We start from the raw sequence: 17,834 nt of genomic DNA, 5'->3' as shown, positions 1-17,834 counted from the left end.
CTGTCTTCAGACACTCCAGAAGAGGGCGCCAGAACTCGTTACAGATGGTTGTGAGCCACCATGTGGTTGCTGGGATTTGAACTCTGGACCTTCAGAAGAGCAGTCGGGTGCTCTTACCCACTGAGCCATCTCACCAGCCCCCACTTTGCTTTATAATTCAGGGTTTCTCTGTTTTAGTGTAGGCTAGGTTGGCTGGCTGGTGAACCCCAAAGGACCGTACTATTCCCACCTCCCCAGCACTGGGATTAGAAATTCATACTACAGTGCCCACCTTTTAAAAGCGAGCTCTCCATGCTCAAACTCACATCTTCATGCTTACAAGGCACTGTACTAACCGAGCTCTCTCTTCAGACCCCTACACAAAACTAATTTTTAAAGAGACTCTATGAAAAAAAAAAGTCTCCAAAGAGCATAAGCACCTTTCCAGGCCACCAGCCAGCAGGTCTGCTCTTAAGTCCCCTCTTTCAGCATCTGATCATCCCCTTAATCATTTCTCTGCCTCTTCACACATCATTGCCCACTCTCCCCTAAAGCAGAAATGGTCCTGTTAGGTGAGTGGTTTTCAGTGGAGATAATTTTGGCTTTCAGAAACCGTTCAAGATGCTTGAAGTCTTCAGAAGCAGCCTCTGCGTTGGGTGGGTGGAGGCCAAGGTTTGATTCTATTTTGAAGAACACCTGCACAATAATGAACAACTTAGCCAATACTATACCAATAACACTAAGCTTGGGAATGATTAACATGATACATCTATACATGCTGGCCTGTAATGTTACCTACTGATAGGGAACAATGTTGATTTTATAATATGTTAAAAAAAATGAGCATGCTCTCCTTCCTCTCCCTCTCCCTCTCCCTCTCCCTCTCCCTCTTCCTCCCCCTCTGTGTGTGTATGTGTGCGTGCATGCTCACACATGCATGGGAAAATTCTAACAAATTTGTGATCGCTTCTAGAGATGGGTCCAACTAAGGACAACTTTCATCTTAAAACATTTATCTTAAAACTTTTATCTTTTGCCAAATTAAGCAACATGCCAATATTTATTTTTGCTTAATTCACTTTACTAATGACTAAGGATTTTCTCAGGGAGCCTTGTATTACATTTATGAGCAAAACAAACAATGGTTGAGCAGGACTCTCAAGGTGTCTTGCTAGTGGCCCACAGAGAAGCTCTTTGTAACCCTGAGTGGGGCAATGGGGCTTATGCAAAGTGGTGGCCTGAATGTCCTTGCTACGATTGTCCTTCTTCCTGAGTGACAAAGCTTGGTGTTAATTACTGCAATGTGTACCTATTGGCCTCACTGGGATCATTAGAGCATTCAAAGCAAAATGGAGAAGGGATAAAACCCCCAGGGCTGTGGAGTTGCTCAATAAACCCACACGCTCTCTGTTCTTTTCAGGTTATGGGAGGCCCAGGAACAGCTCCAATCTGGACTTGGACTGTGGATCCCCTGACTCTCCAAGTTCTAGAATCTGCTTTGACCCCTGTCAGAATCACACCGTCCTGAATGATCCTACCAGAAGCACAGAGAACGATTCATCAGAGGCATGGTGTGATGATAACCTGCACGGCTGGTACCGCTTTGTGGGTGATGGAGGAGTGAAGATGCCAGAGACCTGTGTGAATGTGTTCCGGTGCCACACCTCTGCCCCCATGTGGCTGAATGGATCTCACCCCATCCTTGGAGATGGCATTGTCAGCCACACAGCCTGTGCCAACTGGAATGAAAATTGTTGCTTCTGGCGTTCTGAGGTCCAGGTGAAGGCCTGTTCAGGAGAACTAGGAGTATATTATGTGTACAAGTTACAGGGCACCCCTGAATGCAGTCTGAGATACTGCACAGGTAAGCAGCAGCTACAGGGAAGGGTGAACTTTAGTGCCCAGGACTCAATGGAGCCAGAAGAGACAGTCAGGAGGAGACTGAATAAAGCAGCCACCACTGGACTCTTGACAGAGATACACATGGAAATGTAATTTGGGACCTGCCAGCTACAAGCCTGAAACTTATAGTTGAGTGAAAGAACCTTGTAAATGAATATTGCATGATTTTGCACTAGTTATAAGGCTCAGCAGGTAAAAGTGCTTGCTGTGAAAGTGTGGATACACGAGTTTAAATCCCCAGCACACATGTAAAAAGCTGAATGAGACTAAGCATGCCTGCTACCCCAAGTCTGGTCACCACCAGAGACAGGATGCTGAACCTAGGTTCAATTAGAGACCCTGTCTTAAGAGAATAAGGTGAAGAGTGACTGAGCAGAACACCTGACATCATCCTCTAGCCTCTGGATACATAAGTGCTCAGACCCACACATAGTTATACAACACAGACATACACACATATAAACACACACAGACGCACACACAGACCCACATAGACACATACAGAGACACACACACAGAGACACACTGACACACACAGAGACACACTGACACACACATACAGATGCACATATAGAAAAACATATACAAGCACACAGAGAAACACACACACACACACACACACACACACACACACACTCATATACAATATGAAGAACCCAAGCTCATTCAAATTTTACTTGTCTCAAATTGTACTCCTCTTAGGACCTGCTTTCTGATCTGAAACAAAGGGTAAAGCTAACAGCTTACACTGCCTCACTACACTGCCTATAGTGAGCCTGCTACCGTTCAGCTTTAATCATATCAGTACACTGAAACCCCCTACTCAGTCCATGAAATAGGATCCATGTAGTCATTCCTATTAGGGTCTGGAACACAGAAAGGTCACACAGCTGTTCCCGTATCACAGAGCTGGAATGAGAAGAGCTGGGACTTAAACTCAGGCTCTTTAATACTGGCAACGGTGGACTTAAAGTCATTCTGTCCCATCGCACGTTTCTACCATAGGGGTCAGCTGAACCAAAGCATGGTAATTAGCACAGTGCATGGCTTGCCTGGCAGTTTTCCCTCTGCTGGGTTTTGGAGTTAGGAAATATGAATTATGGCTATGGCTCTTCCGGTAAGTTTCTCATATGTTTAGAAAGACTCTGACATAATGATATCCTTGGCTTGGGAGGACTTAGACCCATCCTGCTCTGCATCCTAATCCTTTCTCTCCTTTCCTTCCCTCTAGACCCCTCCACTGTACCAAAGAATTGCGAGATTACTTGTCGTCCTGAGGAGGAATGTGTATTCCAAAATAACAACTGGGCCTGTGTCTGTAGGCAGGACCTCAATGTTTCTGGTGAGCAGCTCCTAGGGCTGAGTAGTCAGGGCAAGAGGAATGAGGCTTGGGGATCAGAAAAAGGCAGGGACCAGAGTCAGGGAATGGACATTGGGAAATCTTGAGAGTTATTTGGGCCACTTATTATGAAGCCAGTGGATTTGCAAGGAGGAGAGAGGGTGAGGCCAGACAAAGCTTCCAGGTCAGCTGCTGGAATACTGTAGCAACAAGTGGCTGTGGTGTGGGCATCTGGCTTTGGTTTAGTCTGGAATACAGGAGGACCATTTTGTTTTTCCAATACCAGCTAAGCCACACATGTACCTCAAATGCTTAGAAGTCTTGGACCAGAGGCTTATCAGTCTGAGTGTGATTTCTATTGGGGCCCCAGACCTCATCTAGTCTATTCAGCAACTTGATGGGCCTGATGGATGTACTACCAGGCAGAGAATGTAGATGCCCCTTGTTGTTTCTAGTCCCCTGTCTGCTCTGCTGACCTCACTCTTGGCCTCCTAGACTCTCAGCGTTTGCAGCCTTTTCTGGAATGTGGAGATAATGAGATCAAGGTGAAGTTGGACAAGTGTTTGCTGGGAGGTATGGGTTTCAAGGAGGAGATCATTGCCTACCTGAATGACCGGAACTGCAATGGTACCATGCAAGATGAGCCCAACAACTGGGTGTCCATGACCAGCCCTGTTGTGGCTAATGACTGTGGGAACATCCTGGAGGTAAGTGCTCTTCACACCATCGCTACTTGAGGATAGAATCTGTGCTAGTGGAGACATCTTCCTAGCACTGAGATCTTAGGCAAATGTCTTATCCACTTTGGGTCTCCAGGGCTATGTGAATTTACACACTCTGGTCCATGTTAAAGAGCTTAGGCTGGGCTTAATGCTTGAGCTTTATAAAGTTGGCTCTGATTGTGATGATCTTAATTAAGGAAGAGCAAGAACATCAGCCCCCAGCTCTCCCACAGGATCAGTCATTCACTTTCTAGTGTTTACTCTGAGTTTCCCATACTCTGGGCTAGTATGACAGGTAGAAGAGAAACCCTTACTTTCTGGAGGCCAGAATTCAAGGGGGCTCCATGGCTGGGAACACTGACCATAGAACCAGATAGATCTGAGTTCAAGATATACCTACACACATCTCCATAATAAATACATATGGGTTTGTTTGTTTGTTTGTTTTTGTTTTGTGCCAAAGAAAAATGGGACCCATGCCATCTACAGAAATACCCTTTCCTTGGCCCCTGACTTTATTATCAGGGACTTTCGTGTCAATGTCAACTTCCAGTGTGCCTACCCACTGGACATGAGCGTCAGCCTCGAAACTGCTCTCCAGCCCATTGTAAGGTATTGTCTTGACCTTTCATCTTTGACTTGTAGCTCTGACACTGGTCACACACACACAATCTATGATGTCCATACGGTGTTACCAACCTGCTTCAAGAGCTTTCACTCCCTAAATTATTCATTTCTGAATTATAGCTTAAGAACATTCAGTATGATCAAGGCACTGGTGAATAATGAAGACGTTCACAAGGCAGCGCTGTACCTTGGACACGTGCTTAAGGTGTGCTCAGGAAACAAAAACTCCAGGAAGTGTCTATTCACCTTCAGAAGAAAGGCAGCATGAAACTGATCATATCTTAATTGAGAATCAGACAATGCAATGTAGAAGAAGCTTGGGGTGCTTTGAGTCAGTGGACATGGGTCCCAGACCTAACCTCTGTGGGGTAGAGATCAGAAGTAGACAGAGAGGCTTTATTGCAGACTTGGGATTTAAGCCCAGTCTACCTTTGAAGAAGCAGCACCTATCCTCAGCAGAAATAGATGGAAACAACAGTTTGGGTAGGATGGGATCCAGGCTTCTGTTTGCATCTGTTTCTCACTGCACCTCTGCCTGGAATGAAACTTACTGACTTGGGTTTTACACAGCCCTAGAATTGTGAGGGGATTTTTCTAAACTGTCATCCAGAAATCCAGGGTGGCTGTCCCATCTTCCAATTGCCTCCTGGGCTCTTAATTGCAGGGTGAGACAGGTTAAAAATGCCAAAGTCCACACAAACATTTCCAGGCTATAAGTGTCTTGGAGCTTATGTTCATAAATATAAAAAAGGAAAGCAGTTCATCTGGTTTGAACTGGGTTCAGCTGTAGATTGTGGGATGGAGGGAAGAAATGTAAGGCTAAAATTAGTAAGCCTGTAAGAGCTGACCTCAAGTCCTGTTGCCCAGGTGATACCATGGTGCTGTGTACTAACCCTTGTTCCTTGAGTAAGAGCTTAATGTACTTGTTAACGGGGTGAGATGGGTGCATCAACTGCCTGTCATGTCCAGAGCTTAGATGCCAATAAGTGCTCTGTTTCAGTGGATTGTCAACTAGTTTATTTAGAGATCAGAGATGCACCTCCCCCCCCCCGCTTCCCCTGTAACTTTATATTAGCACAGGGCTTGATTTATTTGCCCTTGAGCTTTATAAAGTTGCTTATTTTTATTTTTTAAACATCTGGTTAAAGCCTGGTGTTTCCACTCCTGTGTTTTTTCCTTGTCTCAGTTCCCTGACTGTTGATGTGGACGGAGCAGGAGAGTTCGATGTCAAGATGGCCCTCTTCCAAGACCAGAGCTACACAAACCCTTATGAAGGGGCCGAAGTGTTGCTTCCAGTGGAGTCTACACTCTATGTGGGTGCCCTCTTAAATAGAGGGGATACCTCCAGGTTCAAACTGTTGCTGACCAACTGCTATGCCACCCCTTCAGAAGACAGGCATGACCCTGTGAAGTACTTCATCATCAAGAACAGGTATCAGGAAACTTGGGCATTTGTTCGTTTGTTTTTGTCATAACTAAGTTTTGAGGAAAATATTACCCAGTGTTGGCAGAGGTGTAAATTGGTTCACTCCATTTAGAAATAATTTGGTGTTTGTTACATATTGTAAGTATCCTGTTTGATCATTAATGTTAGTTCTCATGTTTTAGCCTAAAGTATTAAAACAAATTTAACGAGTTGGGTAAAGAAATACCAATAATTTTCCATTTCGGTGTTCTTGATAATTTTTCCATTAAGTTTACTGTTAAAACATAGCATAATTAAGTAATAATGGACCATTATGTAGATATTTACAATGATTAAATTGAACATGGTATTACACACATTATAGGACAGGATATGATCAGATGCCATTTAATGATAAAAACAAAGGAAATGCCTACCTAGAAGTCGCAATTCAAATCATATTAGTGGTCCTTGGTAATACTTGTCATTGAGTCCAGCTGTATGCCAAGCACTGTGATGAGAAAAGGAACACAGCAGCCCCACTGAGTGCTCATATTAGTTATATAAAATGAATGTGATTATCTCTGCTCTAAAGTCAAGGGATACATGGAGGAGTTGGGGGGAAATGGAGGGCATGGTCATATTTCATTGTATATATGTATGTAATTTTCAGTAATACAGAAAATATTTTTTAAATAATGTGGAAAAACAAACGAGACCATGGAGGGGCAACAAGGATGATTAACCACCCCTAGATTACTTACCTAAAAATAGGGACATGTCCCAGAAACTGTCCACTCCAAAATGTAAGCCATTCAAGCTTATTGAGGAACAATGGACTAGAAAAATGTTGTAAAAGCATAATGGAAGGAACCTGTGGCAGAGAGATCTTTAATATTCTCCAGGATTTGCTTAGAAGTTACACCTTTGCCCTTTTCACTTTCCTAGATGCCCAAACCAACGTGATTCCACCATCGATGTGCGGGAGAATGGTGTGTCCTCAGAAAGCCGATTTTCAGTGCAGATGTTCATGTTTGCTGGAAATTATGACTTAGTTTTCCTGCATTGTGAGGTTTACCTGTGTGACTCCACTACTGAACAGTGTCAACCAGTGAGTGTCTCTTTGGATTGGTGCCCAGTCGACTCTCTACATACATCTATTGGGTTTGCAGATGGAGGCATGGGTGGAAAGAAGGAAGGAAGGAGGGAAAGAGGAAGGGAGAGAGAGGGGGAGAGGAGAGTGGGAGAGAGGGAGGAAGGAAGAATGAAGAAAATTGGCTGAATAGATGGATGATTGGATGGATGGATGGATGGATGGATGGATGGATGGATGGATGGATGATGGATGAATGATGGATAGATGGATGGATGCTTGAAGAGGTGGAAAGATGGGTGGATGGGTAGATGACTATAAGAGAAGCAGGTAAAGAAGAATGCTGCACACACTTTGAGTATCCTCAAAAGCCTATTTATAAGTAATTGTTGTCTCTTTAGAAGGCAGATCAGCTTTCCTTGGCATAAAAATCTATTATGAATGATTATGATATTATACGTTAAGCATCATTGATTTAGAGATTTCAAATTCAAAAGTGTTCCAAAGTCTTAAAGTTTTTGAGGGCCAAGATGAAGCTCAAAAAGTTTCAGATTTTGGAATATTTGGGCTGCAGATTCTCATATTATAAATGAGTAACTTGTAAAGACTGTAGATATTCCCAAATCCAAGAAACTCCCAAATGCTGAAGACTTCTGAACCTTAGGCTTTCAGATGAGACATGTATGTGAGCCTGTGGCCTTTCAGTCCCCTCTCTGCCAGACACTGCATTAAAGCTCTCACATCTTTACCTAATTGAGCTCTTCCAATGACCAAGTGAAGCCTTACTATGCAGATAAAGAAACCAGGACTCAGAGAAGCCCCTAACTCATAGCCCCACACAGAGCTAAGAAGATCAGATTTGTAATGTTTCCCATGTGGGCTGTGATTCTGGCGTCCATGCATTCACCCCTCCTGGGTGCTGTTTTGAATGGAAGATGTTCCTTGAGTGTTTTTGACATGTCTACATGTTGCTGCTACTATGGTTCACTTTAAAATTTAAAACCACGTATGCAGAGCTCTGTGGTAAGATATCTGCTATGCAAGCACAGGGACCTGAGTTTGGGTACCCAGAAGACATGTGAAAACTAGGATTGTGGCATGTTCTGTAAACCAAGTCCTGGGACTGCTGAGACAGAAGGATTTGGGGGACTCACTGTATCATGAACCTAACCAAAATGACAAGCTCTAGGATTACTGAGAGATCATGTATCAAAAAGTAAGGTGGGCAGCGATAGAGAAAGACGGTTGGTGTTAACCTTTAACCTTCCTACATGCTTGTGTGCATAAGTGAGTAAATGAATGTATGAATTATTGACTAAAGAAAACCAGATATGAACTGTTTGATTATAATAGACAGATGAAGACATTTCCCCCAATTATATAAGAGAGGATAGAGATGAGATTCAAACTCAGGTGTGTTAGGGCATGACTGTGAATTCTCACAGAAACCACACCATCAAAAAGAAAGTCATATGATGAGATATCCGAGGGCTTTAGGCCACAGGTGCACAGATATCCATATCCATGACATGCTGCACATAGGGGACAGGTGTTTACATTTTGATATAATAAGAGTTCTCTGTCTCTGCAGTCTTGCTCTACAAGTCGACTTCGCAGTAGTGGACCAGCCATTGACTATAATCGGGTTCTGGATTTAGGACCCATCACTAAAAGAAGTAAGTGGGTGAGACTTGGTGCAAGGGTAGCTGGCCAAGTGCTGTTAATTAACCTTAGATGCTTGGAGTTATCATTGTCAGCAGCCCTGGGTTTTTCTGTTTTCTTTGTTCATCCATCAATGATGAATGTTGTCTTTCTACAAGTGGAACTGTCTTGGCATTTATAGTGGTGCCTAAGTGTTAGAAACTACATGTAACTCTTGCATCCATCAGAATACGTAATCACCCCCACCTTGAATTCTTCTTTCCATTTAATTGGTTAAAATTCAAGGCTCATAGAGATGAATAGAGTCATGTAAGATCACTTGCTTATGATCATCAGGAGTTAGAATAAAACCAAATGAGTCTATTTCACTGCTTTTCCCCACAGCTTAAACAGGGCGTTTTAGGATGACTGTGCTTGCCAAAATGCAGCTATGGTCCTCTGGAGATAGAATAGAGCGGTAGCTATGCAACCACTCTGTAAATCTTTCATCTATCCTACACAATTGTCTATCAGACTGTCATGGTTTTTATTGCCACCTGAATGGAGGAGTCAAGAGCCCCTCTGACCAAAAAACGAAAGAACTTTTGCCTTGAAGAAATTAAGATGCAGTAATGTTTATTCTAGTCAAATAGTAATATTTTCACTTTCACTCTGTGCTGAACAGCTTTATATGTGTTATCAGCTTGGCTGCTCTGGGCAGCCTCAGGAGGTAGCCGTTCTGCTCTACCTCTGTGATGAACAAGCTGAGCTATTCCATAAAGAAGGTTCTGCCTTGAGTGGTTCTGTTCCCTTATTGAGCTCTCAACTTAGAGCCTTATGTGGTGGCCCAGAACAATTTGAGGAGGGGGTGGGATCATGAGCATCCACGTTGGAAACAAGCCCACAGGTTTTGTTAGCTGTCTGTTTCTGTGATTGGGTAGCTGAGGACCATGCTTAAAAGATGGAACCTCTAGTTTGCCTCATGGTTTCAGAGGTTTCAGTCCACAGTGGCTCACCTCTAAATATACGGGCTTCTGTTCAGGCAGAATGTCACAGAAGAAAAGTGAAGCAGAACAAAGCTATTCACTTTATTGCAACCAGGAAGGGGGGAACAGAGAGGGTAGGGGAGGGAGAGAAGAGTGAGTCATATGAAACTTTCACACTTCCTGCTTTTAACATCCCCAAGGCTCCCAGGCTATAGAATAGTACTATACACATCCAGGGAAGTTTTTGACTCCTTTAGTTGGTCTTCTCTGGAAAAATCCCTCTCACATGCACTTGGAGTTGTGATTTACCATCTCCTAGGCACCTCTAGTTGACAATGGGAAGTAGCCACCATCTGGGGCTGGAATTCCTTGTTACTGTCTGAAAAATCAACATAGTAAGTTCCTTACTGGAAGGAACTTACTGAGCCTCAGCCTTGCCATTGGCAAATGAGAGATGGCGGTACTTTCTTCACAAATCCATTAGGAAAATTAGACAGAATGTGCTTCACTGTGTGCCTGCCAGACGACGGAAGCCTTCACAGTGAGGATTGCTTGTGGGGGTGGTGACTGGAACCCAGGAGTATTGGGAGGGGCTATGGCCCCATGACAGCTGTCATCAGAACATGACCAAGGAGACCTTCACCTGCCGCTCTTCCCACAGGTGCTCAGACTTCTACTACCTCGAAGGGGACTCCCCACACTACAGGTATACAGTTTCCTTATGCTTTTCTTACAGCCCTGCCAAGTTTCTCTCCTGGCCTCCCACCCTCTGGACATCTATGTATCCCCTTCAATGTGTCAGGCCCTGCTGGGGACCAAGGCTTGGTGAAATGAGGCTAACCCAAGAGTGGTTCTATAATCTAGAAGTAGAGCCAGCTGCTTAACAGCAAGTGTTTAACAGGTGAGACTGTGTGCCAGGCACTGCTCTAGGAACTGATAATATGATGCTGATCAAGACAGCGCAGGTGCCTTCCCTCAGAGAGTTTGTGTTCCAGGATGAAAAATAAATAATAAATAAAACCAAAACCCAAACAGTTTAATTAGAAATAAAAGATGGGTGGTGGGATAGAAGCTACAGGCATAAGTAATAAAGTCTTAAATTTATTTATTTAAGTTTATTTCTCTAACACTTAAGTGAAATCTTATGTGTAAGAGAACCCATGATTCAACAACCAATCAAAGATTCAAGCTCCTTCCAGCCTGCTCTTGAGGTGAGATCATTATTTTGATGGTCCAGTTTAGCATCCAGAGGTTAGGACAGGGGAATGTGAAGGAAGACAATGAGTGCTATGGAACATACTGGCAACTGGCACCAAACACCTACATTTGTATCTCATTGTTTATTATCTAGCCATGTGGCCACACTTGGCTGCAAAGGAACCTTGGAAATAGAATCTCTGTTTTGGATGGCCATATGCCAAAACAATGTTTGATGGCTTGATGATCAAAGCAGGAAGAGATCATGGATCAGAAGAACTGTTAGAGAAAATATTTGATCTAGAGACAAAATGTCTCTGGATCAGGAAGCAATGGGTGAATGGAGCTGAACAGGCAGAGGCAACCACAGCTGACTAAATAAACCAGACAGGGGCATAAGATGCTAAGTAACAAGTAGGTAGAGAGAGCAGGCATGCACGGTGGCCTAATTAGCCATACCAGAGGTGGTCAAGAGAGTTCAGATGGCACAAATATCTGAACGGGGCTTTGATGAATGTCTTGTAATTTAAGGCCAAGGACATTGAAGAATGTGTTTTGGACAAGATGGAAAACATATTTTTTTCTATCCTCTGAAAGACAGACGTTAGTGAACATAGATGGGAAAATGTTCAAGACCTCAACTTTGTGGTCATCTAAATATTTCCCAGACAAGAACAGTTCAGTGGTAACTTCGGATGGTATCCAGAAAAGTAAGACTCATTGTGTGACGTGCACAGAGCAAAAGTGCCTTGGAGTCAGCAACCCCAGGTTTCCTCCACTTCCATTGCTCCTTCAGCTTAGCACAGCGATCAGATCAGTGACTTCCCAGCCTGCTGAGCTGTCTCTCTTCTCCAGTGGGCTGCAAATGTTGGCACCTTCTAGAGGTGGAGGGAATGGATCTAACAAGAGGGAGCAGGCTGCCACAAGAGGGCTCTGTGGCTTTCATAGTTTTCCACCACTCGGCTTTACTTCTGCTGTTTCGTTCGGCATTAACTGATCTCATTGTATGTCTCATTGTAAACACTCTCTGTCATACATTTGTGTTTCTGAAGATCACGCTTTCCCCTCGCCTCTCTCTAGGACATCACCAAATTACTCTGAATTGTTGGGGGTGGGGAGATGCCATATTTGGTAGTGGTGTCAAAGGGAGTTGACATGCTTAGGCAAAACAACTGCCATTCAATATTTCCCCCTTCTTAATACTGAACATATAATAGTACACAGAACACACACACTCACTCACACACACACCATAGATATCAAAGTCTAGTTTTCAAAACCAACACTTACACAGGGCTTACCATAGTCTGGGCACATATTTTATATTTTATTTTATTGTGTTATTGGGGATTGAACCTAAGACAACAGGTTTGCCATGCAAGTAGGTTGCAACTGAGTTAGAGTCCCCAGTCCACAAATGCTATTCTAAATGTTTGATATGAATTCATTCATTTAAATCTTATGAAATCTGATATATCAATAGGTAACATTATGAGTTACATTTTCTATATAAGGAAATTTGGGCAAAAAGAAGCGCACTGTTTTGTCCACATCTACCCAGGTAATTGCAGACCTGAGATTCCAATCTAAATAGTCAAACCTCAGAGGTGGTGCATTCTAATCCCGTCTTTCTGCTTCTTCATTATTAGTCACTAGAAGTGATGCACCAACTATACCCAATAACCCTAACTCCTCTATGCCTTTGTGCTAGAGGATACAGTTCTGATCTAGTCCTTAGAAACTCATACTCCTCCTACCCTTTGGTAAGTCCTGGTAACGTCACTATGTTCTGTGAGTCAGATCCTGGATATTTGGCAAATGTGAGGACATGCTGGAGGCTTTTATTACTATCCAACAAGTGAAGTTTATAATTTCCATCCTTATTTTGTTGACAAGATCTAGACTCATGCTATCACCTCTCTGCAAAGAAGGCTGAGAAGACTTCCTTCTATGTGCCCAGAAGAAAATGGAAAAAGCGGTTGTTGTCCCAACCAAATCTAGAACTATATGCTGCCTTCCAGTACTTCTGCAGCAAGTGACAAGGAGGCCAGCTGGCATTGGCTGCTAAGTGTCATCAAAGCTCGACATTTGACTTGTGTCTCTTGTGTTTCAGGGTTCCTGTTGGCCTGGCCCATGTTCTTCCTGCCTGTCTTCCTGGCTCTACTGTTCTGAGAGGCCAGCTGAGCACCTGGCCTTAAAGTTCTTCCCTCTGGCAATGGCTCACACCCATTCCTCAGTAGAACTGGATTCCTCTGTGAATCATTTTGATTGCCCTGGAAATGCAATGTATATTGATAACTCCTGGGTAGAGTTGTCCTGTTAGTGGATGGGAAAGGGCAAATCCCATGATTCTTTCAAAATGTCTCTTGTCCTGACAGCTGATGACATGAATACATCAACCCTTGCATTTATTCTATGTGATGTGTTTCCATTCTGGTCTGTTTAGTCACCCTGGGAACATGTAGTTGTGGGGAGGAGGTTGAAGACTCTCTCAAAGGGGAGACTGGTACAACTACTTCTCTATGCCCTCCACTACTACAGTGGTTTCTAGAACTACATTCATCTCTACTCTGGGGCCTGTACACTGGAGGTGTACCAGCTTCTTTCCTTACTAATTATGATTTCTAGAGATTATATTAAATAATGTGGTGATCGTGGATCAAGAAGACTAAGGGAAGTAGTACAGTCTAGTTGCTTACTCACTAGGAGTCAGATCATAGAAGCCATGAGATACCACAGTTTGTCCATCATTCCATCTAGCCCACTTCCTGAAGCTTTATAGCTGGTTACATCTGCTTATCTTTGCGTGCCTCCTGCGTTTCAGTTGCATACCACATCCCTGTTCATGGAACCACAGCAATGATCTAGCATCTTGCTGCCCAAGACTCACACTGCCTAAGGGCATTCCCACTTGCTGTTTGGGTCAGGATGTTTACCAGATCCCCTCAACTGAGATGGGTTAAGTAGGACCAAGGAACACTAAATAGCCTATGAGACAAACCTCATGGGTGGGTCTCAAATGAATGAGATTGCACAGGCCACTGTGATAGCAGTTTCTGTTTCCATGTGAGTTGTATTCCTATAGAGACTGTGTGGTAGGAACTGGCCAACAGAAAAGGTCTAGACATCCTAAATTCTCCCTTACCCATGGCCGAGTTTCTCTATTTGGTAAACTAAAAGGTTTGGGGCCAGAACAAGGTTCTTACATCTTTTAAGTAGTACAACTCTCCTGTTAAGTATAATTCCACGTGAACCCAGGTAGTCAGGGGTGAAAGGAAACAGACTCTTGTAGGTGTTAGGTAGGAGACTTCACTTTTCAATCTATGGCTCCCTTTACATCAGGCCCCCAAAGCAAGTCCAAGATAACACATAGGCTACCAGGAACAAAATGTTTAGGTTTCCTGAGAGAAATGAACTTGAACTCTCCTTTAGAATAAGTAGACAGAATTCTACCCAACTAGAGCCAAATTTGGATGTATAAATGTCTGCTGTCTATCTGCCTTTTGGCATCTATCTATAGCTAACATCTATCTAGCCTTCCATCCCATCTATTTATCAATTTATCTTTCCACCTATGTATCGTACAACTAGCTAGTTAATTAGTTGTACCTGCTTTTTACTCTTCTTTTTAAAGAGCATGGAATCTGAGCAAGAGTCTCGAACTGCCCATCTGCATCATTCATTTCATCAACATAAGTGTACTTAACAACTGCTAAATCTCAGGCCCAGGTTCTAAATAAGATAATTCATGAGACACAATCCTTTCCCTCAGACAGTCCTGTTAGAACGTTCTTAAGAATACCACACTCAAATACATATATACTTGTTCTTGGTTTCCAGTCCTATGCACCTAGATGACTCTGTCTACACTAACATAAAAAGTTTAATAGTTATGCATACACACACACACACACACAGACACACACAATTGTTTAGGTTACTTGGCCAAGTCCATATCTTCACATATAAAAAGCCACACTTAAGCCCTCCAGATCAGTCACTTACACACTTATTACTAGCATGAATAACCTTGTAATGATCAGTATTTTAAACATGAACTATGAACATTCTACCCTCACATTAAATATTGAAGGTAGGTGCAATTATTCTCTCCAATGTAAAGATGAGTAAACCATCTTTGTGGTGGGAATATTATAGATTTTTAAGAGCTGAGGTCAGGGCTTATGCCCAGGAAGGCAGACTTTGGAGCACATATGCTTAGCTAAATTCTGTGTTCTGCCTCCATTAGTATAGTACTCACATGATAGCACAGCTGCATATGCCCTATATGTATAAATGTTCTATCAGAGATATATGTGCTAATAGACAATGTGTGCATGTGTTCACAGACACATGCGAGCAGATATATGAATTATCAAAACAGAAGCATAAATACTGGTGTTGATATTCAATGCTAACTGTATATTGCCCTATGCATTGCATGGCTTTAAATACAGACACATAAACAGGCCCCTCACCTATACACGGAGACTCAGTTGATCTTTGTGCATGGATGAATATTTACACACACACACACACACACACACACACACAGACAGACAGAGAGACAGAGACAGAGAAACAGAGGCAGAGAGACAGAGACAGAGACACTCACATGCACATACACCTCCAAGAACAAGACCAAAATTCTGAGTTCAAGTTCCCACAAGGCAGGCAGGATTCCAGCCACATACCCTTTCCCATTAACTTCCTTCTTCCTCCTCTACTCCAAGTGCTTCCCAGCAAGGTGCTGAATAAGAAAGTGTCCAGTCCAGCATGGCACAGTTGATAATGTGCTCTGGGTTAGTGTGCTCTCGGTCCAGCATCTGGACACTCTGTGGTAGAAGGATGATGGGGATAATGAGAAGAAAACTGACCCAGATTCAGAAAAGCTGACGTAGTCCTGATGGAGCTTCTGAAGCAACTGATGTCAGAAGCACAGAACACAGAGCACGGGGCATAGGATACAGGGCACAGGGCAGTCTTACCCTCCTGGGGCTCAGAGTCTCCTTAGCAAAAGAGGGCATGCAGATTAATGGCAGTCAAAGTCAAACAAAACAAAATGGAGACAGACTTGTTCATCTTGGAGAGGAGGAAAGTTCTCTGTCCCAGTAAGCCTAGTTCTTTCACTTTGTAGATGGGAACTGAGGTTTGGAAGAGAAATGGTGTGCCCATTCTTTATCCATGCATGACAAGGTGGACATTAAAGAGGTAGAAACATGGATCTACCTAGTGTCCTGGAGAAGATGTGGAATCAGGGCATTGGAGCGTGAGTTGCACTGGTCAGGGACTGGATCAGAGAAGGGTGAATGGGGAGAATGTAAGAACTTGGTAAGGAGGAAGGCTTTATCTTAACTGAATTAAAAAGGACTTGGGGTTTGAACCAAAATAATAGTTATTGATGGGGGTGAAGAGAAATGCAGTCAAGAGAAACACAAGGGTGAATAGTATTCATTGACAAAATGGGGAGGGAACAAACTTATTAAGAGTTTGATGGACAGAGGCAGGCATGCTGCCTCACCAGGCAGTGTATAGGTGGAGGACACACAGAGGCCAGCCTGTCACCACATCGTGGAGGGAAGATGGACAGAGAACACTAAAGACTTGCCCACCGCCATGCCACATGGCCCAGGCTGGGAAAGACACCTAGAGGCCTATGTGCCAGAGCAGCTTGTGCAGGTAGAAGACACACAGACACTCACCAGCTCTGTGGCTCACCCACAGTGGGAGCCACGATGAGATGCAAGTATGTGGTGGAAAGAGAGAGAGAAGGAGAGGGNGGGAGGGGGAGGGGGAGGGGGAGGGGGAGGGGGAGAGGGAGAGAGAAGCAGAATGGTTTGAGCATTATAAAGAGAGGAGGGACTGGAGACATGAGGGTGAGGAAGAACAGCCTGTTGTGAGTAGCCAGCCCTGACACCTGGCACCATGGTAAAGTCTAAGCTTGTGCTACAGCTGAGGGCCATGTATGAATCTGTGGCCATGCAGCAGCAGAGATCTGTGTTGATGCCCATGGCTCATGCTACCACTAAACACCATGTGAACCTTCCTTGTCTGGGATGCCTCATAGGACCCTGTAGATGTCCAAGGAGTCTGCAGAGCTGGTCCTGCCCCTCACTGTGGAGAAGCTGTAGCCAGTAAGAAGTGGAGAGCTGACTCCACTTCTTACTGGCTACAGCACTCGGGAGAGTGGGCCCTGGACCTCACCTGGGCAGGACAGGAGAGCTGGCCCTGGTGGAGGGGACTGCGGTGAACTAGCCTTGAGGGTACAAGCAGAGTGAGCTGGCCCTGCCACTCATCTGCTTGCCTGTGAAGTGGCATGGGCATGAGGTTGATGCTCTGTACTCCCTTCCCTCTTGTTACCTGTGGCAGTCAAAAGAGCTGGCCCTACACCCTCACCAGCTGCAGCACTTGGGAGGACAGGTCCTAAAGTTTGCCTGGGCAACACAGTAGCGCTGGCCCTGATGGCCAAGACACAAGTGAGCAAGTCCTGAGCATGTGAGGGTGGCAGAGCTGTCCTAGGTCCTCATTTGGCTGCAGCACTCAGGAAAATGGGCCCTGCCCCTCAAATGGGCAGGGCAGTAGAGTTGGCTCTGCTGGTGTGGGTAAACTAGGTTCAAGGGCATGAGAGTGGGTGAGCTAGCCCTGCCCCTTGCTGGCTGTAGCATTTAGTGAGATAGCTGGGACAGTGCTGGAGAGCTGACCCTTGGTAATACAGGAGCAGGAGAGCTGGCAGACAGACTAACTCAGCTACCACCTAGACCCAAATCCAGGACTTTGAGGTCACCCACTTCAAAATCTACATCATTTATGAATTGCCAAAGCATATGACAGAACTGGTCCTGTAGATCCAAAACTTCAGGACCTCCATAACACAGGGCAACAGCAGGATATCTGAGAGGAGTCCTGGTAAGGATCCACTATTGATGGTGTAGCAGAGACCCAA

The 17,834-nt window shown here is 44.2% G+C and overlaps 1 protein-coding gene across 1 annotated transcript in view; it reads left to right on the top strand.

The window, feature by feature from the left end:
- Gp2 (glycoprotein 2) overlaps positions 1-13,307 on the top strand; it is a 19,756-nt gene extending 6,449 nt beyond the window's left edge. The window contains exons 3-11 of the mRNA XM_021168545.2: positions 1,400-1,843; positions 3,113-3,223; positions 3,716-3,927; positions 4,406-4,554; positions 5,756-6,001; positions 6,923-7,085; positions 8,659-8,743; positions 10,356-10,400; positions 13,005-13,307. Of these exons, the coding sequence (XP_021024204.1) occupies positions 1,400-1,843; positions 3,113-3,223; positions 3,716-3,927; positions 4,406-4,554; positions 5,756-6,001; positions 6,923-7,085; positions 8,659-8,743; positions 10,356-10,400; positions 13,005-13,063 (1,514 nt within the window). The 3' untranslated portion in view covers positions 13,064-13,307. The remainder of the gene's footprint in view (positions 1-1,399; positions 1,844-3,112; positions 3,224-3,715; positions 3,928-4,405; positions 4,555-5,755; positions 6,002-6,922; positions 7,086-8,658; positions 8,744-10,355; positions 10,401-13,004) is intronic.
- Positions 13,308-17,834: the final 4,527 nt, after the last annotated feature.

The sequence above is a fragment of the Mus caroli genome, chromosome 7 (assembly GCF_900094665.2).
Source record: "Mus caroli chromosome 7, CAROLI_EIJ_v1.1, whole genome shotgun sequence".
NCBI lineage: Eukaryota > Metazoa > Chordata > Mammalia > Rodentia > Muridae > Mus > Mus caroli.
The sequence above is the reverse complement of the archived record's forward strand: the minus strand, read 5'-3'. Positions and strand labels throughout refer to the sequence as shown.